This window comes from Lipotes vexillifer, unplaced genomic scaffold (assembly GCF_000442215.2).
Source record: "Lipotes vexillifer unplaced genomic scaffold, Lipotes_vexillifer_v1.1 scaffold743, whole genome shotgun sequence".
NCBI lineage: Eukaryota > Metazoa > Chordata > Mammalia > Artiodactyla > Lipotidae > Lipotes > Lipotes vexillifer.
The window spans coordinates 280,447-306,794 of NW_006779070.1; the positions used below are offsets into that span (position 1 = coordinate 280,447).

The following is a 26,348-nucleotide window of genomic DNA, read 5'->3' on the forward strand; positions in this document are numbered from 1 at the left end:
TCTTTCCCTCCTCCACAGGCTTATGCAACCGTTTTTTCTGCGTGATTTCCTCTTCTCTCCTTGGCGAACTCCTAGTCACCCATCAAAGTCCAGCTCACGTGTCACCATGGTTTGGAAGTTTCCCTTTAGCACTACCCCCACTGTCCCCTGCTCAGGCAAATTGAGTCACTTTCTCCTCCGTCCCCAGAGAGAAGGAATGTCCAGCATTTTGTCCTTTTAGTAGTAGTAGTACAATTTTTATGGCACTTTCTAATTAAAATGGCCCATATTTGTTGAATGCTCACTAGTGTGCTACGAACTTCACATGGATCAATCATATCACGTACTCATCACAACAACCTTACAAGGAAGAGAGTATCATTCTCATTTTACAGAAGAGAAAAATGAGATGTTTAGAGATGCTTAAACATGGTCCCTAAGGTCAAAGAGCTAATAAAGAGCTGAGCTGGGATTCAGATCTGGTTCCAGAATCTGGACACTGGATACTTACCGGGCTGCTAACTGACATGCTGTGTTGCATCTGCTGTGACACCCACCGTGCCCACAGACTAGAAGCACCGTGAGGGCAAGAAGGGAAGCTTGTTCATCCCTGAAGCCTCAGCACGCAACACAGGGTAAACCCTAAGCAGACGCTCGGGAAATGTCAGTATATGAAACCTGGGGAGAACTGCCTTTCCCCGGCCTGGAATCCATGCCCAGCAGCCTCCTTTCTGAGGCTGGGGTGCGGGGATTAACCATCTTTCCCTTTGTACCCGAAGTGGGGGCTTTGTGGGGATGAAAGGTGAAGACTTCAGCTACTTATTTATTACAGGAGTGAAGGCACAGACAATAAAGACAGATTGATCACCCCAGACTTTGTTCATGAATATTTAAATATCGCTGATTCGTCTTGTCACTGTAATTACAATTTCTCTGGGCTACATCTCCAACAGCCATAGTTTATGGTAAAGAATGGCCCACTGTATTTCACTTGTCCCTCTGCAGATGTGCGGGGCTGCCAACCGTGTAATGTCCTCTGCATTTCATACATTTTCTTCAGCCGCTGAAGGTTTAAGTCATCCACAATGACCTACGTTTTTTCATTATCCCCATGTCAAACTGAGCTCGTGCCTGGGCATAAATTGTCCTTCTCGTTATAGACTTGCATGCCTGCGCCTTCACTTCCTCTTTCAAATGATGTTTTACTCTCTTCTCTCTCTCCCCTCCTCAGGCCACTAACCAAACCTCCCCCTTCTCAAACGCAAGCCCCTGCACCCACATACATTCTCATCTCTTCTGATGGCTCTGAAGGGTTTTTAAGGCTTTGTGGGGAGAGGACGTTGCGGTCTGCTCCCTGGCGGGCTCTCTCACCGGTGGAAGGTTTGCAAGATGCTCCGAGGGTGTAGACGGGTGGGTGGGAGCACTTCCATCGGAGGGGTAGGATGGAAGAAACTCGAAGAGCAGAGCCAGTCTAGGGGGCCCTGCCCTGGGCTCAGAGGAGAGCCTCCACGTGCAGATCTAGGGATGAGCAGATTCCTGAGTTCCTGGCACCTGCCCACGCCCTCGCTGCCGGGGCTGTGCAGACTGACCGGTCCCCAGCCGCCAGCCCCATCCAACCCCAGGGAAGGAGAGGCCCATGCAGACCCTGCTCCTAATTAGCTGTGTGTCTAACAGAGTGAGGGTTGGTCTGTGCACGCCTGGGCCCGCGTGCCACTCTCTCTGCGTGTAGACGTCTGCACACACAGCCCCGTCTGACAACCGACTCCCCTCCTTACTGAATCGGCAACGATTACAACTTTAATCAAGAATTCAGTATCCTCACTAAGATGTAAATAAATAAATAAAGCAAGGGCCACGTGAGACTTCAGCGGAGCCGGTAATGAAAACATACATCGGCAGCCACACGGTGGGTTGGGGGGTGGGCACCGCTGTCTGTCTGTGCCTTTCCCCTCCAGAGGGGGGCCCTAAGAGTTTAAAAAACAAAAGGTTAAGGCAGAGAGGTTGGTTTGATCAGATTTTTATGAATTTAATTATGAAGTGGATCACATGTTACATGAGTTTAAATATGAAATCTCTCGAGTCAGCCCAGGGAAAAGAATAAAAAGGGGGGAAAAAAAAGACACCAACGCGCACACACACACACACACACACACACACACACACACACACACACACAGATTTTGAAACATGGCAAGCACCTGGCCTAAAATCCTCATCCCGTGTCAGTGTTGCTATAATGTACACAAAACTGGCTGCAGAACTCAAAATCCAATTTGTGGTAGGTTGATTAACTCTGTAGCCTCTTTAATGAGCTTGACATTAAGTACAGGACAAACGAGACTAATGAGAGCCCCCCTCCGGCTTGCCCAGTGCACCTGTGACCCCAGCAGTCTGTCCTCACCTGGTGGCCTCCCTGGCACTGTGGCCAAGCCCAGTGTCATCCTTCCCACCCCAGCCCCATCCTGTCGGCTACTCAGCTCCCCCACTCAACACAGCGGAGAGTTTATTATACGATGCGCCGTGTGAATCAGGGATCCATCAATGCCGAGAGCGCGGCTGGAGTAACCTACCCAACACAGCTGCTGATGCTAAACACCCGGCCTCAGCAGCAAATGGACCAAGAACAAGGGAATATTAATGAGGCATCGTGCGGGGTGTGCTCAGCCTGTGCAGGGCTGTGCGCACAGGGCCTCGCTGGTGTGAAATCCATGGGTGTTGGTGTAGGCAGCACACATGCTCCATGTTTCCTAGGTTAAAGGCAAGTGCTTCTCCTAAACGATGTCTGGAAATACTGCCTCCGCATGGATCTGAGCCATGATTGACACAGGGGCCGGGGGCATTTTGATATCTGAGCTCTTAGGAGCTAGGGTGGGCAGGGCAGGGCGTATCCTGGGTGGACTTAGTAGGACTGGGATCGTTCCAGTCACATGAATCCAACTGATGGGGCCCAGCAGAATGCTCAGAAGTAGCTGAAAGGTAACTGGCCACCTTTGATAAGGCTGAACTTGGGGGCCCAGTGGGGGAGGTGTTGACAGGAAGGTGCATGTATTGGGTTGGCCAAAAAGTTCCTTCGGGTTTTTCTGTTTCATCTTACCAAAAACCCAAGTGCACTTTTTGGCCAACCCAATACACCTGCAGGGGATGCTTATGAGGTCACTACAGAGAAAGCCCTTGTCAGCATCCCTTCCTCCTCTGCCCTTCTTGTCAGGCCTTCCCCTCTGAGACCTCCCCTTGTCCAAAGCCAGCAAATCTAAAAAGTTCTAAGCAAATCTGGTGATGCTAAGGCAATATGCTCCCCTGAATGGAAGAGCATCCGGAAGCAAGAGTCCAGGCAGGCTCCTTGGCAAGGATGCCTACTGCTGGCAGGCCAGGTCAGCTCGGTCCGTGATATACAAAGCCCCTCCCATATTCAGCAGAGCCTGCCACTTAATCCCAGAGCATGATAAGACCCAAGAGTGAGGAAAGGGTCCTGCCAATGCTGTCATGAGGCACACAGAGTTTTTTATACCCTCTCCAGCAGACATGAGAACATACCCTGTTACGTACGCAGAAAGAGAGTCTGCCTCTCTGTCTCCCTGGCTCCACCACCCACCTCTCACCCCCAAAGCAGGACAGAACACACACAAGCAAAGACACATGCAGACTCAGAAACAGGCAATCCTTTATCCATGTACACAGCCAGAGAAAGGAAGGCTTTCAAGTCACCCATGACCTTGCTAGAGGGTCAGGGGCCGCTGCAAGGAAGCAAATGCCTCTTGGCTCTCAGGACCAAGTATCCCATCCCAGACCCCTTGACTCACAACTACTCTCCTGCCCCAGCATCTCCAACTGGCTAAGCAGGGATGTTTCATGGCTCACTGTTTATACGACCTCACTGTCTCCCCTAAACAGGGCTAAGGCCCAAGTATAGAACGTGTGCTTCTGTTACTGTGGAATAAGCAGGACCACTTCTGCCACGTTCCCTTGAGAGCCCAAGGCCGACCTCAGGAGTGTGTGTGCACAGTGTGTGTATGTGGGGGGGGGGGAATGAGCCAGCAGTGGGAGGGGGAAAGGCAGAGACAGAGACCAAGAAGGCAGGTTTTTCTCAAAATTCGTCTTGGGTCCACCTGCATCAGAATCCCTGGGGAATATTTACTAATAATGTTGAGTCTCGGATCCCACCTGTACCCACTGAATGGAAGTTTCTGAGCATGGGACCCAGGAGCCTGCATTTCTAATGAGCACCCTGTCTGTTGGGCACAGAGATGTTGAGAACCAAAGGTGCCCAGGGTGGGACAGGATAAGAACCGTCCACGTTGACCTGCACCTCGGAGGCCCCTGCATGCCCGACGCTTGAGCAGAGGAGGGCTGAGGGCAACCCCGCCTGATGTGTTTGCAGGCAAATGCAGACAGTGGTTCCCAGAGACCCTGCCCTGCCCGTCCCCGGCCTGGCCTACCTGTGTGCGAGCGCAGGTGGCGTTTGAGGGCTGTGTGGCTGGGGAAGGTACGGTTGCACTCGCTGCAGATGTAGCTGCGCACGCCCGCGTGGACCTCCATGTGCTGCTGGAGCGCACTCTGGGCCTGGAAACGCTTCCCGCACAGCAGACAGAAGACAGCCATGTCCGTGCCTGCAGGACACAGCGGGGGAAAAGCCTCAGGGCTGGACACAGGCCTTCTTCATGCAGCTAGGCTGGAGCCAGAGCCAGCGCCGGGCCAGCACCCCGGGCCCCACCCTCGGTGGCAAACCCAGAGGTGGTGCAGGCCACGCGATGCCGCTGGAGCCCCCACTGTGCGGCTCCAATGGTGGACAGAATCCACTTACTTCCTGCCCTCATGGAACCTAAAGTCTAGTGGGAGAAAGACATTAATCAAACACATCAGAGCAGCAAATGAGTCTGCAATCGTATGGAGGTCTGTGTCAAAGGCAGGGCACCAAGAAGGCATCTATCAAAGGGACTTCCAGTGCCTGGCACAGGAGGTGGGGCATCAGGCCGGCCTCTGTGAGGAATCACAATAACGGAGATGATACATGCCAGCCGTCGTTCAAGTGTAACTAACTTAAAAATCCCATCTCCAAAAGGCGGGCTCTGAATCCTCACCCTTCAGATAAGAAGGAGGCACGGAGAGACTGAGTCACTTGTCCAAAGTAGCACAGAGCTCACAAACAAACAGGGCTGGGATTCAAACCCAGGTAGCCTGGATTAGATCCGCTCCTAACGCGAGCTACAGACCCGATTCTCTTAACCACGTCTCCATTCATTAACGCGTACATCTTAAGGGTCCATTCATTCAACAAATATTATTTTAGTATCTTCTATAAGGAGGACTCTCTTCTTTGGCCCTGGGGATGTAGCCACGGAAAACCGTACAAAGTGCCTGCCCTCATCATAGATGTTACCCAGCACACTGGGCCATGAGGAGAGCATTCCAAGAAGATGGAATAGTATCTTTGAACTGGAGAGAAATGTGATGGGTCAGAGGATAAGACAGAACAGGTCACCTGAGGAGGCAGGAAGAAAGTAGATCGGAGGTCAAAGAAGTAGGCAGGGCCAGCTCGTACGGGGTCTTGAAAACCATGTTAAGATCTTTAGGCTTCATCCCAAGACCAACAGGCAACTGTCAAGGGATTTTAAGCTAATGAGGGACATGAGATTTTCATTTAACTCTGTCTGCTCGTTCCCTGCGCTGATCAGAAGCACGGGTAGGTACCCCACGGTACCCTACAAAGACAGGCTGCCATTTTCTGTCTGTTATCAACCCCCTTCCTGATGCTGCTCTGGGAAAGTGGCCTTGCGGGCTTCAGCACCACAGGAGGAAGCATCTAAACCTTCCAAGGACTCACCAGTAGCTCCTTGTCTACCATTTTGGATTCCATTTTCCTAAGCATGTCAGCCCCCTGCCCTGGGAAGCTCCCCATCTGCTCGTCTCTCTTTGCCGGCATCTGGGCATCATCACCTGTGGTCAGCCCAGCGCTGCCTCCCGCGTGTAAAGGACACAAGCAGGAAAGGGGGTCAGGCCCAGTGCCTGGCAGCCCAGTGTGGAAGGTGGAGCAGAGCTTTGGCTGTGGCAAGTCGTGGGCTGCTCAATGTGGCATCAGGGAGCTCCCGGTGGAAAGAGGGTGACCAGAAGGACAGCACAGAGAGCCTGTGGCCTCCGGGGTCCATCAACAGAGATAGCAAATGGAAGGCCCGTTCTGGACAACTCAGTCCCATTCATGGCTGGGTTTGCAATGAATGGACTGGCGGAAAAGCAAAGACGGCCTCTCATTCTCCCCAGCCGCACCCCCCCCCCTCACAGCACCTTCAGCCATGCTCATCACACCTGCAGACAGACATCGCCTGCATCCAGGTCCAGGGAAGGCTGAGCAGGGGATGTGCAATGTCAGCAAGGGCACCGATTTGCTCCTGGACTCAAAGAGCAGAAGGGAAGGGGAACTACTACAGGCCATGTGCTACGTGCTTTATCTGTTGTCATCTCATTTAAAATGTGCAAGGCAGGATTCTCGTGCCCCTTTGTACAAATGGGAAAACAGAGTGATTAAGTAACTTGCCTAAGGTCACACAGTTAGAAAGAAGCAGAGCTGGGATTATTAAATGCTTCAGTATGTCTGATTTCAGAAACCACAGAGCTGGGCTCATGTCTACCTCTGGATCTGCCACCTGTCTGCATGGGCTTCTCTGGGAAGAGGCACAATAATGACACCAGCGAGGCAGCTCCAACCCAGCTGGTTCAGGAGCCCCAGTGCATGCAGGGCCCACCCTAGCAACAGCTGGAGAACCTGGGCCAGGAGGCGTGCAGTGGAAGCCGAGTCACGAGGTAAAGCTCTCTGAAGCCTTCCTACTTCACTGGGAGCCAGCAAGACCTCTGCAAAGTACTCGGGTGCTGGCTCCACTCGATTGAGGGGGCACACTGATGGGAGCGGTCTGCCCAGCAGAAGCAAATGACGGCTGACAGCGAGTCCTCAAAGCCTAGTGTGGCCTGGCCAGCATGCCCCAGAATGGAGTCCGTCTGCAACATGTCCTGTGACACAGCATGCTGTGGCTGCTTCAGCCTGAGGGCCCCCAGCACCAGCCCCCTCTCTGGCCCTAACCTCACCCCACAGAGAGTCCTGATGAAGCCAGACATCAAACATCTGCCTTTTATCCGTAAGACGGAGCAGGTTTCCTGGGCAAACCATGCCCTTTAAGAGCCCAGGTTTCTCCTTATGCATCCTCCGAAATCCTCAGTGTGGAAGGAGTCTGCATCAGAGGGAACATGAATGACATTCCCAGTAGGACACCTGAGCCTAAAAAGCCAGGCCCAGGGGCTTCCCTGGTGGTCCACTGGTTAGGACTCCATGCTTCCAATGCAGGGGGTGCGGGTTCAGTCCCTGGTTGGGGAACTAAGATTCCCACATGCCTTGTGGGAAGGATGGAAGGGAGGGAGAGAGGGAGGGAAGGAGGGAGGGAGGAGAGAAAGAAAGAAGGAAGGAAGGAAGGAGGAAGGAAGGAAGGAAGAAAGAAAGAAAAAGAGAGAGAGAGAGAGAGAAAGAAAGAAAAAGGAAATTGCATATACGTTTTTTTAAAAAAAGCCAGGCCCAGAGGATCTCTGAGGGTCAGTACCACTGCAGGGCAGACTGAGAACCCTGCAACCTCACCCCTCCCCGTCTTCCCAGGGCCCCAAAGCTGCCCCACTATGTGGTCCCTTCTTCTCAGGAATGGCCGAACACATTTCATGTCCATTCAGCTGACTCGGTAAATATCACCTAGCGTAGGCACTGTGCTAGGTGACAAGAGGGATGCTGAGATCAACCAGAGAAATAGGGTCCCAGATTAGTGGGGGACACAGACAAGCCAACGGACCAGCCAGAGGATAAGACAGGCTGATGCCAAGAGGGCTTCGGAGATTCTGAGTTAGGTTTTAAGAAATGAAGTGGACTGAGAAGCCAAGGACCAGAGGGGGGCACGGGAGCCAGGCTAGAAACCCCGCAAGCAAATTTCAGAGCAGGCATGGGCAGAGGACAGACCCTGAGGATGAAGGTGAGCAGGGAAGGTTATGGGGGTTTGGATGGCCGAGGGCCGTATCACCTGGTGGGACAGATTAGGTTTCAATCCACAGGCAATGCGGTGCCACGAAAAGAGGGGGTCGGGTGCTATCATGATCCAACCAGTATGTGAGGGCAATGCCCCTGGGGGCTGCAAGGGCACCAACAGCAGTGGCAAGTGGCTGAAAGCAGGGAGGAACATGACGGCTTCTGTGCTACCACTGGAGGAGTGGGGACCAGTCTAGGGTAGGGGCTGGGAGGACAGGAGGAGGACTGGAGAAGTGGAGTCCCGGGCAGTGGCAAGACAGGACCCTCAGCCTGGGCTCGAGTCAGGAAGCGTGATGCATTTGAAGCCCTGGACACCAGCTCTGTACCTTGGTGACAAGTTTAAATTTATGCAGTGACCATTTGGAAAGGAAATGCTACAGTGTCCCTAGAGTGGTCTCTCTCCCCTTCCTGGGACATCCCACAGGGCACAGGGGCTCTCCCTGGCCACCGAGACACTGCCCCAGGCTCAGACATAAAGAGACGGGGGCTCTGAGACCCCACATCCACTCTCCATTCTTCTGTTTGGAGACCAGCAGCTGAGAAGATGGAAAAATATTTTTAAAGGAAAAAGGAAAGGGCGGGGGGAGACACAAGAAAAGCTATTGGTGCATGCAAGTTAAAAATCTAGAGACGAGATTTGAGTTATTAAACAATTTGCCGCAGTTTCTGCCTAGCTGATTGTTCGCATGTATGATGAGTCAGGGCAGATTCTATTACACTGGGAGATTAAGCAAATAAATGCTAGCTTTCGGAAACACATTAAAATGTGGGGCTATGGAAGTAAAATTATCTAGAAAATTGTATTAGCAATTCATTAGCTGCAGTGAGATGTTCGGCGAGGCAAGGGGGTCTGGCAGTGTTAGCACTCTGCTCCCTTCAATGCCTGAGCCCCTGAGATGCTCACTGCTCCTTCCTCTGCTGTGGGGAGACCTCATGCCTGATACCAGTGGGGAGAGGGAAGAAGCCTCCAGTGGTTGCAAAAGACATTCACAAATCAGATGGTCAACATGCCACAAGGGAGACCAAGGAAGCACATGGGTCCTGGCTCTGCCACTTACTTGCCTTGTGACCCGGAGCAAGGTGCCGAACTTCTCTGGACCAGAGTTTGTCCGTCGTTTGACACATTGCTTGTGGTTGTTGAGAGCATCCAATGAGATACCCAAGTGAAAAAGCTTTTTAGCTATGAAGCGGTAGCAAAGCCAATACCAGCCCAGACGATGCCTTTGTCTGAATTAGAAAATCATGCCTCTTCCTCTGGGCAGACACAGATCCTCGCCTGGGCGCACAGCTCTGCAAGCAAAGACGGCTGGACTCCAGCCTCCATTTCTCCCTCAGCTGGGCATCGTCCTGCAGTGAACAACCTGGATACAGATCATGGCCGCCCTGCACAATACACAAGCCTAAGTTGTTTTCTCGACTCTGGGCTGCTTCCTCCAGGGACTGACCCTAGAGAAGGCATCTTGGATGAGTGACACCATTTAGGACTCAGTGCCAAGAACACCTTCTTCCTCTGAGCCCTCATGATTCCAGCACAATTATTAAACCCTTTGTTGTACTCATTTTTGACATTCAGTTCTGTCTAGTAGATGGTAAGCACTCCAAAACAGGGACTATTTTCTTCACTGTTATATCCCCCAAGATAAAGCACTGGGCCTGGCATATAGTAGGTGCTCAATAACTGCATGTTGCATTCAAGAATAAATAAGGAGCTGAGGGACAATCACAAAGGACAAAGGGGGGAAACAGGGTGGGGAAAGTCATGGTACAGAGCGACGGATGGCTAGAGCTGCGGAAAGCCCAGACCAAATGCAGCCATTACCGGGAACTTCCAACAAGGCTCTCCTTGGAAATTAGTAATGCCCAGTAACCCCCAGACAGCTGATCTCTTTGGGGCCTCTCTTGTCTGTCTGGTGAGCTGAACAGGACTCCCCGGTTCTGGCTTCATGTCTGAGCTCTGTTGCTCAGAAGCGAAGACCCAGCCCATAGAAGGACCAGTTTTACCACACCACGCAGTGAAACAGAAGACCCTGGCTCTAGCCCACAGTTGCAGCAGCCCTTTCCGGCTCTGTGACTCTGAGCCAGGTAGCTGCTGCCCTTGGGCTCATTTCTTCATCTAGGAGATGGTATTCATGAGTAAGCTGCCCTTTCCAATACCAACTTCATAGTGCTGTTAGGAGGCAACTGGCGAACATTATTGAGTATGTAAACCCTACAAACATACTGTTTTCAATCAATCTGTAAATTTCAATGTAAATCAGGTACATCAATTAGCCTTTGGCCCAAAATAATTCATCAGGTCAAAGAAGAGCACTTCCTCTGCTCTTCTGAAGAATGAATGGGGCTCAGTGTTAGGCTGGACCCCAAGGGTGTCTGCCTGAAGGGAAGTTGCACTAGAAAGAGGGAATGGGTGTGGCAGGGTTGATGGAGAGAGGTCCTAGGTAACGTGCAGAAGGGCCATGCAAATATATGTACCCTCACATGCATCAATTCTATCTGGAGATGGTGACCCCACCATGCCCACCTTCCACCCCCAAGGGCAGCACAGCCAATCTTGGCTGCAGGGCATGTACGACTCACAGATTCCCAATTTAAAACAAGTTTAATTTTAGCCAAAAAATGGGAGAAAGCCAAGGCTAGGGTGGAACAGGAGGCAGGAGGGGTGACACAAACCCAGGGCATTTATTTAACCCAGGGCATTTATTTCACCCAGGTGATGACTGGGTCTGAAATTATGAGACACAAAAACCCTCATGTTGACACCTGTGCCATTTCCATACCAATTAGCTCTTTAATAGAAAGGAAGGAACAGGACCAGAGGGGTACACCGCCGGAGAAGATGTTCAGGGGCTACACCTTCTTGGAGCAAAAGGTTCTTATTATCCCTAGATATAAGCAGTTTCTTAATCAAAAGAGCAGAGGGATCTAAATATACTCGGGGGTTTTTTTTTGGTAAGCCGGCCGTGACTGTTACATGTGTGTGCGTGTGTGTGCGTGTGTCCTTGCACATGGACGAAGGATGGGCTTCTCATGTCCAATTCCACCCAACCACACCCAAGAAAGGAAGAGCTGTTTCCCCGCCCCCCCTACAACTTTTTCTCTCCAGAGGAAGAAAATATCATATTTAGGAGGTGTGAAAACCGTGACTTAAACTGGAACCACCTGCCCCCTCCAAATCCTCAGACATGCCTTTCTACTTCCTCTGACCCTCAGGATTACTCCTTCCTAAGACACCATTTCCCGTCCTGGGAAGCCTTGTAACCACACACCGCAACTGTCACAGAAACTGCCACCTCTTCCTCTTCCCCGTCTTTCTCTTCCTTCCCCCCAGGTCATTGCAAAAAAAAAGTGGCAGAGCTGCATCATCCACTGTGCAGGAGGAAAAGACAGACAGAGACAAGCAGCCCAGGGCTGACTCACACCAAAGGCAGGAAGGCTCTGTCGGCATCTCAAGAGGCTGGAGGTGGTGGCGAAGCGGGGACAGGCCTGGGAGCAGATGAAAGGAAGCAAAAGCTCAGCTCATGACATTGGCAGGGAGGCCTCCCTTTCCATTCCTCCCGTGCCATCACTTAGGGCTTGGCTCCTTTGCAAGGGATCTACTGAAGAAAGCGCCAAACGATCCCTCTCTAGCCCTCCTCCTGGGCATAAGTTGCAGCATCATTCGGGATGAGCCCTGAACTCCCAGCCTTCCTCAGAAGGCTAGCTACATGCACAAGGAGGGCCGAGTGTACCCAGCCCAAGAAAATGTCAGCCCACCGACTGCACACCCCACCCCGGGAATGACAGCTGCTGGAGAGTGGTAGACAAGTCCCGCTGTTTACTGCCTACAGCCTCTCTCCCAGGAAAGGTAGAGAAGGCTGAGAAAACATCTCTGCAAGGCTTGCCTCAAACCAAATTAGCCACAAGTCTGTGCTCCAGTGCTTGTCTCCTACGTATAGTCACCTACTGCTAGAGCACTTTTCACTGTCTGCTCAGTTATGTCTTCCCAAACCAAGGCAGGAGCTAAAAACCTTAGCATCTAGCCTTCTTGTCAATGTCAGTCTTGTCAATTCCAGTCTCCTTATCCAGGCCTCCCTACCCCTTTTTCCTTTCTTTCTTATCTGCTTAGAATCTTGGAAGGCGCCCATATATCAATATAACCTTCCATTTCCACAAGGGAAAGGTGGAATGTTAGGGTTTTACATCAGTAGTCCAGGGAGCAGAGAGTTCTCAATGAATAAACAAATAGAGAGGAGCCGGAGTAGCTGATTCAAATTTGTTTTAAAACTAAGCCATGTCTCAGAGCACACACCTGTGCATGTATACGCGCGTGTGTGCACGCGCGCAGACACACACACACGCACACACACTTGCTCACACACCCCTCTCAGTCTCTTGGGGAATGTGGCCACAGCCTCAGGCGGCAGCAGCTAGCAATGCTGGCTCCCAGAACCTGTGTATTTGTTTAGCAGTGAGCTGCAGACACAAGTGCATTTCATTACTCGGCACCTCCAGCTACAGTAAACAAATTTGTCAGCTCACTAGCTCATTAAGGTGCACCCCGGACGCGGGGGATTTATTGAGACCTGCACAATAAAAGTAACCTGAATGGATGTACTAATTTTGTCAATCACTCCAACAAACGAGCCAAAGAGGGGGAGAAACTGGGGGAAGGGGACAAGAGCAGGGGTGGAAAAGAAAGGAAAAGAGGTAAAAAGGAAGAAGAAAGTTGAGTTTGGTTAGCAAGACAGGGTTCACGGGTTAAGATGGGGCCAGATCTGTGCTTTGCTGCCTGGTTACATGACGGCCTCCCCGTTCCATCTACCTCACACTGGGCCACCCTGTCCAGGGTGCATGGGTCCCCTGGTGGGACGGTGTCAAGGGCAAACTCAATGGCAAGATGTGAAACCAAGTCCCGGATCCCTGGCATCAGGGAGGGAACTAAGGAATCGGGGACGCAGAGCCCCGCTGGAGGAAGTAAAAGCAGCCTCCGCTTCAGAAGAGACTCGTTGCCTCTCCTGGAATCTCCCACCCATACCACAGCCCATTCCCAGCCCAGCTCGCGGACCCTTCCAGCCGTTCCAGAATGAATCCAAATGTCCACCACAAGAGCAGAGGGAGGAAAAAGGGAAGGGAGACGGTGTGTGCGTGTAGTGGGGGGTTTGGGGTGGGGAGTAAATCCGGAGAGGTATGCAGCCCTCTGGTCTGTAACTTTCAAAATGACAGCGGGACTGGGGCAAAGGTCACGGGGTCCAAGGCCTTAAGCACCTCCGCCAGCTGTGGCAGTGCGGCCCAGGGCCTGCAGGACGCCTGCCCGTATAAATCAGCCCTAAGCAGCACCCGCTGGGGGCAAGGACAATGGGCCCACACGGGGGTGGGAGGCAGGACAATGGGGCCTGGCCAGTGCGCAGGCCCGGAACAAATGTGCCCTGGCATCACGGGGGCCCCCATTTGTGAAACTAATTGGCCCACGATTGAAAAATTGGACCAACTTCAACAGCCCTGAGTGGAGAGGGGCGGCCCGCAGTCCCTTAACCTAGCCCGGCTCTGCAGAGTCTGCCCGGCCCAGCCCTGGGGGTCTGAAATGGGAACGGCTCTCAGGTACTGCCCACTCTGGCAGTGGGAGATGGGACCTTTGAGATGGGGCCGTCTGGGAGAGGAGCGGGTGGTGGTGGGCCAGTGGGCCTCTTGCTGCCTTGAAGGACCGGTATCCAGTTTCTCCTCCCAAGAGGCAGAGAAGGACTGAGCTCCTCAGTTTCTCTACACTGCTTGTTCTGTAGGACTAAAGCTCAAAAGAGAGAGGCTGGCACCTGTCTACCCCGAGGGTTCCTGAAACCAAAGGACTCCCAGCTTTCTTCCTTTGGGGGTAGGTGGGTGCAAATAAACACAGAACTACAATGGGTTCCTTCCTCAGTCCAGCCTCCCTGGCATGTGTTCAGCTCTGTGCCCTTGGCCTATAACCACTGCGGGAAGCCTGCAGCTCTCTGCAAGGCTGCATGAGAGCTGGCCTGTAAGAAGCTGGTCCTGAGACTTCTGGGAAAGAAGCCCTGGAATGTGTGATGGGAAGTCAGCATGGTGTGCGAAAGGACAGGCCAGGGTAATCGTCCCGCCATTGTCCTCTTGCCCTACCCTTTCCTGGGACTTCTCACTAGTGGCTCCCAGTTGAAGAGGACTGGAAGAGTAGAAAGCACTGGAGTCTCCAGCCGGAAGGCCTGTCCTCAAGTCCTGGCTCAGTGGCTAACTTGCTGTGCACTCTCAGGTAGGTTACTGGACTTCTCTGGGCCTCAGCATCCTCAACAGAAAAATGAAGGTGGAAGTAGATGATCTTAAAAGGTTCCCCCCATTCTAACAGTCAATAATTCTAGGCCTATTTGAAGAGGATGCTGGAAGACTGAAAGGTCTTTCTCCCTCTGATATGCACTTCAGGTATCTCTCCTTCAAAATCTCACTTGATAGCCTCCTTTTAGTTAAAGAGAATCTCAGGGCTCCACTGGGAACCACTGTCTTTGGCTCACAGAGGGACAGTCCCAGGAGAGACACAGAAGAGATCTAAGCTTGATTGATCATTTGCTTTGGCCGATCCAGGTCTCTTCCTCTGAACCCTCAAGCAGCCCTGAGAGACAGGGTGTTTAGAAAGATAGGGAAAGCAAGACTCGAGAGAACCTGCTAGGTCCTTTCTCTCAAGGGGCCACCAGTTACCGGCTAGTACCTCCTAGAACTGGCCATACACCCAGAAGGGCAATTCTTCTTTTTTTTAAATTTTATTTTATTTACTTATTTTTGGCTGCGTTGGGTCTTCGTTGCTGCACGCGGGCTTTCTCTAGTTGTGGAGAGCAGGGGCTACTCTTTGTTGTGGTATGCGGACTTATTTTACGGTGGCTTCTCTTGTTGCGGATCACAGGCTCCAGGCGCGTGGGCTTCAGTAGTCGTGGCACGTGGGCTCAGTAGTTGTGGCTCGCGGACTCTAGAGCGCAGGCTCAGTAGTTGTGGCGCACGGGCTTAGTTGCTCCGCGGCGTGTGGGGATCTTCCCGGACCAGGGCTCGAACCCGTGTCCCCTGCATTGGCAGGCGGATTCTTAACCACTGCACCACCAAAGAAGTCTCAGAAGGGCAATTCTTGAGTCACTGGGTCTGAGGGTACCTGCCTGCCTCTCTGTGCTGGGCAAGGGCCAGGTGACGGGGTGGGGAGAGGGGAGCAGGGGCTTTCTCTGTCCTGCCCCCAGCCCCGGGATGACAGAAAAAAACAACCAAGATGATGGGTCAGAGAACCAGACCCCCTGAATCCAGCGGCCTCATTTCCTTAGCACGTTGCCCAACACACAGTAGGCACTTCAATTTTGAGCAGTGTGTCCAAAGCATCACGAGAGGGCACTGAGGTTCCATCTGAAGATGAGACCCAATTTCCTTATTGTACGATAACTTATTACCAGGCCTCTCCCTCTCTCGTCTTCTTTAAGTGTACAAGGAAGGCATTGTCAATAGAGAGTTCATCTCCCTAGATGCAGGCATCCTCAAAGGCATCCTGAGGTACCTGGGCAGGAACTGGAGCCCAGGAGAGGGGTCACTGGAAAAAAGATAGCAGCTCAGCTGGGGGCCTATCTAAAATGTCCTGTAAACCCCAATGTATTTCAGAGATGAGAAGGAGACCCACCTAGAAGAGAAGGGACGGACAAGGAGACAGGCAGACGTTCGCAAGACAAAGACCCAGGGACAGGATGGGCTGGGGAGGGGACCAGGGGCTGGGGGAGACAGAAATTCAAAATAAAATGAGATACCGATTGTTTCAGAGCCATTAAATATCAGACAAACATTGGGCACTGAAGAGAAAAACTACCCCATATAAATAAACAAAAACAAACCATTCATTTTACTGACATTTTAACGGTTCCTCTCCTCCCCGCCCCCCAGAAGATGATTACAAATTAAGCAGCATTTAAATGCTTTTTCCTGTCGACAATTAAAAGGAGGGCTGTGAGCCTGAGAGTGTGGCGGCCATTCATTCCCACGGTAACCAGGCTATCTGAGGCACCTCCAGGCCTACCCGTACTGTACCGCACACAATGGGCAAAGAGGGAGAAGCCCGCACACCATGAATTCTGCAGGACGTTCAGAAGCAAATTAAAATATAAAAAGCTCCTGGCACAAAGATAGATACCAAGAGTGAGGGCTGGGCAGGCAGGTCAAGCTCGTGGAGTTAGAGTCTTAGCAACGGCAGAGTTTAAACACAGCCTGATTACACCTTATTCAGGGCTGCCTTGCATTTGGTTTATGTACTCTGTGTGTGTGTGTGTGTGTGTGTGTTTGTGTGGTACAGGAAGGATGAAGGGTGGAGGTGGCTTTTCTGGGGACAGAGGAATAAACAATTAAGAGAGCCCAGGAGCTCTAGGCAAGACCCCAGACTCCAGACCCCAGGTAATGGGTAGAGGACACACCAGATGCCCCAAGCTGGGCTTCACAGAGGGCACTGGTCCACCCTTCCAGTGCCTGAGCCATGGCCTTCTCTGCTGGACCACAGGTAGGAACCAGGTGATCTGAATTTCACTCTGGTGAGAGGAAAGGATTTCATTCCAGGGTGGACCAAAGAACACATTTTAAGTTTCCAGAAACTGACTCTTTCATTGCCCACACTAACCCACCCAGCCAATACCTCCAATATTCATGTCTTTCTGAAAGGCTAAACCCGACTCCATGTTGGGTCTCAGCAAATTTTATTGCTAGAACTCTGTGTTAGCCAACTTAAAATGGATTCTAAGAACCCATATCATCACAGGGACCTTTTAGAATAATGAAAACTCACCCCCAGGATAAAGGGGAGAAAAGCAAGGATTAAAAAAGAAAAGGAGTGTGGCATGGGGAATATGGGCTGTAGCCACCAATTTCCTTTTCAGTCCTTCGGAGACGAAGATGGAAAGCAACAGAAGTGAGCTGGCTACCAGGTGGAGGGCGAGAGGAGGCTGGATTTAGAAGGAGCTGGGTACAATGCTGTGCCCTAAGTTTAATATGCAGGAGGGGCGACACAGAAATAAAAGAGACACGTCCCCTTTAAAAGGAAATATAATTTACAGTGTGCAGCCAGGCGGCCCATAGTTTCAATCTCGTTTACTATAGAGAAAACTCTGCTAGCTGTTCTCTATCCCACAAATCCGATTTAATCAGACAAGCCAGCCAGCGTGGCTTGGAGTAAAAACGGATAATTAGTAAACAGAGAGCTACTCCAGTGCTTCATTGGCATTCGAGTTGGGCTACTGTGTCGCATTTAAAATGCAGTCTGATGAAGTTTACAAAATCAAACCATTTGTTACTCCTATTGAAGAGGCTTCAGGCCACTTGCAATTAAATTGGAATTAGTGCTCAGAATGAGACACAGCAAATTCATACTAAAAAGGGATCTGACTTTGAGACATTTGACTTCACTTCAACAGTTTCTGTGTGAGTGTGTGTGGGTGGGTGTTACTAAAAGACTCCTCACTCGCCCCGACTCTGCAGGGCTCCCCAACTCGTGAGCTTGCCCCTGACAACCTGCTATGCTCTGGGCTGGCTTCGGGGAATGGGGCACCGGGGTGGTGGGGAGGAGACAGACAGCTGACACTGGGGAGCCAGGCCCTGCATTCACACCGGGAAGATGCTGTACTAGGGGAAATGTGTCCACAAAGGACCATATGGCTCCCTTCTGCATTGAACCTTCGGACAAGGGGTGGAAGGGGGGCGGGGAAGCTGCCAGAAGGCACACTTCCAGGGGGCACCAGCCCCGCCCACCTCAGACAGCAGGCTGGCAGCTTGGGGAGAATGGGGGCACCTTCCCTACCCCACCCCCCACAGCGGCTGGGTTCCTGTGATGCTCCTGCCTGCCCTCCCGCAAAGCCCCGTGCACAGGGAGGGTTTCTGTCACCATGTCCTACTCATGAAAACACTCCTGGTCCCGGGCACTGCCCTTCTAGGCAGAAAAGGTACGGCATACTGCCTTGGCAGGGCCTCTTAACCCTGAGGCCGTGAAACCCCCAAGCAATCCAGGGATAGAATTCAGGAGGCTGGAAAACTTGGAGGGTAAAAATATTACATGTTTATTTTTACCAACCTCTAACTGAAATTTAGCAGTTCCTTCAATGGGGAATGAAAGCAACAAAGCAGTCAGATGAGCGGTACCTGTGACTTGGTCATCCACAGACAGCTAGACATTTTCATCCCACATTGGAAGAAATGTTGCAGTTACCTCGAAATATTTATGCACACTGTAGGTAGCTGACCACTGCTTGAGCCTGTTAACAGGGTAACAAAGAATCACACATATACTGTATTACAAATGGTTTAAAAATATTTTGCTATCTGTATTTAAAATTTCCATTTGTAATCTTATATACTTCACCTTATGCCTCTAAAGACGTTATCCTGAGGAGGGGTTCATAGGTTTCACCAGATTTCCCAAGGGGCCCATGGCACAAAATGTTAAGAATTCCTGGTCTAAGGGCTCGGGGGAGGGAGGCGGAGTTATTGTTCAATGCCGACAGAGTTTCAGTTTGGGACGATGAAAAAGTTCTGTGGAAGGATGGTGGGGACAGTTGCACAACAATGTGATCGTACTTAATGCCACTGAACTGTACTCTTAAAAATGGTTAAAATGATAAATTCTATGTTATATATATTTTACCCAAGTAACGAAAAGAATGCTTAGTCTCAGCTGGTCATAAGTTACTCATTCATCTACAATCCCTCTGCTGCCCAGAAGTACAGAGGCTAAAATCCAGTTTCATTCCTTCTAAGTGTTTCTCTCTGCTGTTTGGAGAACTGAACCTCAGGCTCCGTGGAAGCGGGCAGTCATCCTGCACGGGTCCTGGAAAGGGCACTGCAGGAGGTCCAGGCTCACTGCTCAGCTCTGTGGCCGCCAACTAGCCTTGGTGGAGTTGCTTCAAGTTCAAGGTTTACCATCTCCCTCTCCCCATCAGAACAAAAGCTGTTTGAGGGCAGGGACCTCATTTCTCTTATACACTGCTGTGTCTCTTGGACCTGACAGGTGTTTGGTGAATCTTTACTGGATGGAGGGAAGGATGCACGGGGCAGATGAAGAATTAAACAAATGAATTTTCTCTCTCTGGCCCTCAATCTCATCTGTGACGTAAGAGGATAGGCTCTGTGATCCTTTAAAGCTCCTACAGGCCCCATGGGGTTCCATCTGCTCACCACCTCCCCTACCCATTGCCCACACTTTTCCCTCCAGAGCGCAGCGCTCGGAAGTAGATAGCAGGTGGTGCGTGTGCACAGGTGGGGGACGGGCTGCGGCAGGAGCATGCCTGATGTGGATACTGAGGGTGATGGGCCACTGCCCTCGGGCCCCACGAATTTCCTCTGGACCTCAGGCACTGCCACACAGAGAAGAAACGGGCTGGTGATGACACTGGGAGAGGGAGGATGGTGAATTTATAGACTTGCTGAACAGACAGGCAAGAAGAGGGAGGCACGGAGGCCCGAGGAAGAGACTTTGATGGAGTATCAGGCAGCATGGAATGGCTTTCAAAGCCCAAAAGGAGGAGTTGTCCTTTTTGCTATTCAGGGAGGGTGGGAGAGAAATTTGCGGTCAAGAACAAAAGCCAAAACACATTGTCCACTAGCCTTTCCCACTTCCCCCAAACCTGGAACTCCCCTCCTTCCAAGTAGGCTGTGTACCTGACTCACTAAATCTTTCCCCGGGAAAGGAGATGGGGTAGCCGTCCAGCAAACACAAGCCGGGCCTCAAGCCCGGCTTAGGTAGTGCGCATGCTCTTCAGACAACGGATGGGCAATCTGGTCCTCCCCTGCCCATCCCTGTAAGCGCGCGCGCACACACACACACACAGACACACACGTCCCTTGACACCCTGAAGGAAGGTCTGGAGAGAAACCGCAGCCTCACATTCCTAAAAAGGAAACACAAAGTGACATGTCACTGAGTGGTTGGGGGTCCTCCTTTCTCCTGTGTGGGTTCCGTTTCCTAGGTGCCTCCCCTTTCAGTTCCTCCTCTGGAGTTTCTGGGCCAGGACTGGAGCGTGAGCTTGGCCCCAGAGCAGACGGGAAAGCCGATGGTCGACTCTCTCAGGCCACAGCCAGGTGCCCAGCACCTTGGTCACAAAGAGCCCGAGAAGACACCTCTGTTCTATTTATCCAACACTAGTGCCACTTGATTGCCAAATCTTCCCATCCGTTCTCTTTCCAATCATCTTCATTTCTCTCTTTGGGTGGCAGCACTTTTATTCCCCTTGGGGGACAGCATTGGAGTGTCACTTTTAGCACCATTCACTCATGTTCTCGTGCACTCACGCACTCAGTGTTTGCGTTCCAATTCTGCATAGGCATCAAATACCAAGGCTTCAATGTTAAGAAGACACTTCTTGCCCCTATGAAGCTTACAGACTAAGAAGTGGAGAGCAAGAAGCCTAGACTCTGAAGTCCAGAACCTGGCTCTGCCACTTACTTCCTCGCTAGAGAATCACATGCAAATTTCTTAATATCTCTGGGTCTTGGCTTCTTTATCTTTATTAGAGTCATAACACCCACCACGCAAGGTTGCTGGGAGGATTTGAGATAATATATGAAAGTGTCTACCACAGTGCCAGATGGTAGGGAGTGGAGAAATGGTAGCTGATTAGAAGAGGGACCCAGGGGCCTGGTGGAGGGCCATAGAGAGACAGGTATGTAAATAAGTGGGTCGTGGTGTTTGAACTTAGATACCCTGAAATGAGCAGGCCCACTCCAGGAGATGCTGATACAGAACACTCCAGGCCCCTCATCACCAGTAAGAGCTATTTCTCTGAAGTATTCAATTGAAACCTCCTTCCCACCCTCCCAGTTACTCTCACCAGAACCATTCTCTGATCCCTAACCACTCCCAGCATGTCCTTCCTTTCCTTGCTTCTTTCTCCATCAGCCCATACGTCATGGCCCATGGTTCAACTCCCAGCTGCCTCCTGGCCAATTCCTGAACTCCCTTGCCCATTATCCTTCCATTGTACCACCCCTGCCAAGTGCTAAACTTGGGTCAGTCTGACTCCTGGTCTCCTCTACCCCTAGAGCTGCCTACACACGCTGCCCCTACTTCCCACGTGCTCATTCACTCCTCAACCCACCATGTCTCATCCCTGCTTCCATCATTCCTTGAGCACCAAAACTGTTCGTCTCCGATAACCAATGACCCTCAGGTCACTAAATCCAACAGACGTTTCTAGTCTTCCTCTTAGGGGACTTAACAGCAGCATTAAGATTGATGACTACTTTTTCCTTTTTGAAATCTCTTCCTTTAGCTCCATGACACCACACTCTCCTGGTCTCCATCCTATTTCTTCCAGCAACTCCTTTTGAATCTCCATGGCGCATTGGGATTGTCCTGGAGGGCGCTGTGTGCTGGAGCTCCTCTGGATTCTGTTCCAAGCTCTCCTCTCTTGCTCTCCACTCCTGGTTTGTAAACTCACCCACTTTCAGGGCTTCAAGGATCATTTAGACGCTGATGACTCCAACATTTACATGGCCAGCAAGTCTTTCTCTTTCCCAAATTCCAGACAGAGCTGTGTATCCAAATGCCTCTTGGATAGGTCCCCACTGGATGTCACACAGGCCTTAGTACTGTGATACCAAAACTGTTCATCCTCTTAACAACAGCAACAATAAAGCTCTGCTTCTCCTTCTGTGATCCCCATTTCAGTAAAGAGCTCCACTGTCACCCACTGGGCCCCAAACAAGAAAAGGAGCCATCATCCTTGATCTCCTTTCTCTCTCACCTCCCACAACAGATCAATTATCAAAGTTCTCCAGGCTCCTAAATATCTTAAATTTTTTCCATTTCTTATCCATCCCCACTGCAACTACACTGGTTCAAGCTACCATAATTTCTTGCCTAGATTATGGCAGTACTGTCCTAACTAATCTCCCTGCCTTCAGTTTAAACCCCTCCAATCTATTCATAACTGTGTAGTCCAGGTCATTTTTCTAAAAATTAATTTGATGTCACTCTCCTGACTAAGACCTTTTCTTTTAATGGCTCCCCATCACTCTCAGGAAAAAGGCAGAGCTACTTAAAGTGGTTTTTAGGGGTCTTTCACATGTAATGCCCGTCCATCTCTCCAGTCTCAGGTTTCAGCCCTCCTTCCCTCTCCCATTTTCAGTTCCATGCATCTACCTTATTCTCTCCCAGCATGGGCGTTGACCCACGTTGACCTCAGCCTGTCATTCTTTCCTTCCTCCCCCAGTACCCCATTTTCTTTACTCAATAACTTCTCATATTTCAGATGACACCACCTCCAAGAAGCCTCCCCAATTCCCCATGCAAGTTGGAGGCCTACATGTGTGCTCTTATAACATCTTATGCCTCTACTATAACAATATTTATCCTGTATATGACTTGCTTACTTATCTCTCTCCCTTTAAGACATGAGCCCCATAAGGACAGGAATTCTGTTTTGCTTCACTGTATTCCCAGAGCCTAATAAACTACTAGGTACACAATGGGTGTTCAATAAATATTTACTGAATGGATAAACAAATGAGTACATAAAAATTTAACCTATTAACATCTCTGTGAGTTTGGACCACAGTCTTTGGCAAGTTATGATTTCTAAAGCCCAAACCATTAATATTTGACTCTTATTAACTTCAAGTAAACACGCCTCCTTACCCTCTCCAGCCACCCTGCCACCAGCCCAGATTCCCTATGAGTTGCAGGCTTCTGGGCCTGTATGTTCCTATACCTTTAACTTGTCTGACTGTTAGGTGTGCATTCGTATCCATGTGCTTTAAAACCGGGCATGGGCTCTCCTGGGCTTGGTTTCTCCTCCCAACCTGGAAGTACTCATCCATGTGGTACCCAGTGCAGACATCTCTTCAAGATGGAGAGTCATTCACATCAATGGAGGATCTAGATCTTTGAATAAAAGGGCTGCAGAATGGAGTTCCCAGATATTACCCCCTGGCCAAAGCTGTGAGCTGGCAGCCAATAAGCACCCACCGTTTGGAACCTGAAGTTAAAACCGGCAGCTCCTCCTGGTCGCTGGCAGAACATGGACCCAAGGCTACAGATGCCCCTGGTATCCACTTCCTACCTCTATCTCCTCTAAGACCAGAGCAGACCCTCAGCTCTCCCTGCAGGACCTGCTCTGAGCTGCCCGCAGGACAGAGCCCTCTACACCTGGGCAATGAGCTGTCCCAAATCACACTCTTGGTGGGCTTTCACCCCTCTTCAGCTGGTGATGATGTGTATTATACCTATTCTAAGATTCGATCTCTACAGCAGGTGGAAAACCCTTAAAGCAGAGCTGCTAACGGAAATGCCACAAGTCGTGTCACTACCGCACACATAAATTGTGACCTTCAATAATATCCTGCTAGGAAAATCAAGATTGATTTTTCTTAAAGAGTCCAACAGGCTTTTGTCAGATTTGAGTCCGGCTTTGCTCTCTGACCTGGCCAAAGACCTAGGATCCTGTGGCTCTAGGGATGACCTACCAGTAGTAAACTTGTCCTTGTAAGCAAATGCGACAACACAGGTAGTCCCCGGGATATACCAGGTCCCAGGCAAAGAGGCCCTGGCCCTGGTCACATCCATTCAGATCCCTTCGTTTTTCCAAACACCTTGCCCACACCTACCTTCCCGTCGCACCCCTCAGCACCCCTGGCAGTGAGAGAGCAGTGTTTTCTCCATCATCGTTATGCACCTTTCCGAACTGTTTTTTTTGGGGGGTGGTGGTGGTAAGCTATGATTTTTTAGGCTAGTGCTAGGGGCCTTTGAGAATTAGCAAATACTGATGGTGCTTTCTGTTCATTCAAGTTCGAGTAATTGTGGGTGTGCAGGATTCTGGCAAAGGTCATTGAAAGGAGTGAGGAATTGTCAAAATGTTCCCATTTGAGCCCAGATGGAAGCACTGTGGAGTTGTTAAAGCCTCTGGGATCAGTGGCAAAGACCAGCAAGAAAGACCTTATCTTTCCAAAGATGCTGACACCAAGAAGGGCTCCCTACCACTGCTCACGCAGGTCTCTCTGGTTCCATGAGTGTTCTCCAGGCAGGGAACGTCAAACTACAACCCCGGATGGACATCTTTCTTATGGTCACACCCACTCCCTTGCATAGCATGAGTCTACTCTGGGCACTTACCAGTTTCTTATTCCTCCCTGGCCCCTCCATTCTCCAAATGCTCCCTGGGCCATACATCCCACCCCCTCTCCCTCCTCCTTCCTTCCTCCTCCCCATGTCAGTTGTTTTTTGGAAACAATGCCCCGTTGAGATAAAGATCATAGTTTGCTAGTAATACCAGCACAGAGAAAGCTAATGGCCACCTCTTGAACTGAGGGGCCTGGAGAACGAAGCACTCAGGAGATGGCCATGAGGACTGTACAGACCTCAGATATGGACGGGACAGAAACAGCCCCCAAGTCTTCCAACTCTGACACCCGGGCAGCTTATGAGCTTTGGGTCTTCTGAAACGCGGTGAGGGTGGTGGATAACAAGGACGGCCTGAGAGGAGGGCGGGGGACACATGTGGACTCCCTGCAACATTTTCCAACTCAACTGCATCCAGGGCCAAGGTGTCTTTTTCTATTTCTACTGTGATTTTTTATGATGCGCTTAACTTCAGACAAAGCAACTTCTTTCATATCTGAACGGGCAGAATTTGGCGTGATTCACCCCCAAAAGTTCATTCTCCAAAAGATGAAGGCCCCAATGAGACAATTTACTCAGGGCTGGATGGGCAGTCATGTACCATCTGCACAGAAGGGCTGCCTCTGAATGCGAGAACAGAGTGTTCATATTAATTAACATCTTCATAGAAAGAAAACTCTCCAGGGAGTATCTGTTTGATTATTCCTATTTACTGAGTGACTTTGCTGCGTGGCTGTTCTCTCCCCTAAATCCTAAGGAGCCTAAGTGGATTCTGTGAAGGGAGAGGACACAGTGCAGCCTTTCGATGGAGATTCTAGGGCGAGAAGGAGCGGGTTGATTCTCCTGTCGCATGTGGGCCCCCAGGCTGGAAAAGCTGCCACCAAGGATCGTGATGCTTACGTATATTCTATGTCCATGTATGCCTGCAAATTGTCAATGTGGGAAACTCGGGAGACATCTACCTAGAAAATGTTTATGACAGGAAGTCCTGCGCCACCCCATACCTTCTAAGTGACAGCTCTCTCTGGGGGGTGTCCCTGCCCCATCTCATTCAGTCCTCATAACTGTCCCCAGATGGGAACCATGTGAGGAGTACCAGGATTACTGATGGGCTGGTTGACTCATGTACTAATTAATTATTAGTTTAATTAATTAATGGGTGGCTACCACGAGGCAATAGAGAAAAATAAGAATGCTGCTAGAACTTTCCTTGTGTTTATATTTATTAGGCACCTTGTAGGAACCAGCTGCCGTGCTATATGGGTCTTGGGGAGATGCTGATGAATCAGACAGATACGGTCCCTGCCTTCGGAGAGTCTCCTGTCTACAGAAGGAGACAAACTAGCACTACAACTTAAAAAACTCTCAAGGTTGGAACGTAAGGTCGAGAAGGGATCAGGCTCCACGTGAAGTCTCCCAGCGTCTGCCCCTCACAACACGGACTCATACACTATTCTTTAAGAGGCTACAAAATGACTTATTTTCATATACACACACACGCCCCCTATTCCCACACCCACAGCAGAGATATGAATGTCTGCTATTCCGGGCCGGGACCTGGGTTATGTCGCTGTAGAATTGCAGGCAAGCAGTTGCTCCAACGTCTTGTCCTGGAAGTCTGCTTCTGCTTGAGCTGATTTATTCCAAGGACCATCTGGGCTCGGAGAACAATGTGCTCTCCTATCTGAATGACCAGCCGTATTAGTCATACCCTCTTAACTCGACCTCTCCATCCCCTAATCTTCACACTTTCCTTCATTCCCTTTGACGGAGGCCAAGGACTGGCTCTCTTTTCTCACCTCTCCCTAGGCTGGAGAAGTTCGTCCAGGACAAAGAGCTCCGCCCACGTGCCTGTGGGTCCAGCAGTCAAACTGGGACAGGCTGGATGAAAAGCTCCCCCCGCACACAACTCTCCTGGCCCCCAGTGCCCTGTTTGGACGTGGGGATAAACTCCCCCAACAATGCTCACCCCAGGCTGCCCAGGGTTCCCCAGGCCCCAAGCCAGATGGACTTGAGAATTAGCTCTCATGTCCATTAGCAACTCATGTCCTAAAAGCTCTCCTTGAACTGGCCCCACTCTGTGCTGAGAACCCACATGCTCCCCAGCGCTTGGACGTGTGGTTTGTCCAACACCGTCACATCCTTACCCACATCTGCCTTAAACTGTCCTCTAGCTGTTTAACATAGGAAGCATCGTTATCTATTTTTTCTTTTCTTTTTCTTTTTAAA

General features: G+C 50.7%; 1 protein-coding gene across 2 annotated transcripts in view; it reads right to left on the reverse strand.

Annotated features, from left to right (window-relative positions):
* The window catches only part of ZBTB16 (zinc finger and BTB domain containing 16), a 195,146-nt gene that overhangs the window by 3,089 nt on the left and 165,709 nt on the right, over positions 1-26,348 (reverse strand). For both annotated transcript variants that reach the window (XM_007452206.1, XM_007452207.1), the window contains exon 5: positions 4,416-4,586. In XM_007452206.1, the coding sequence (XP_007452268.1) occupies positions 4,416-4,586 (171 nt within the window). The remainder of the gene's footprint in view (positions 1-4,415; positions 4,587-26,348) is intronic.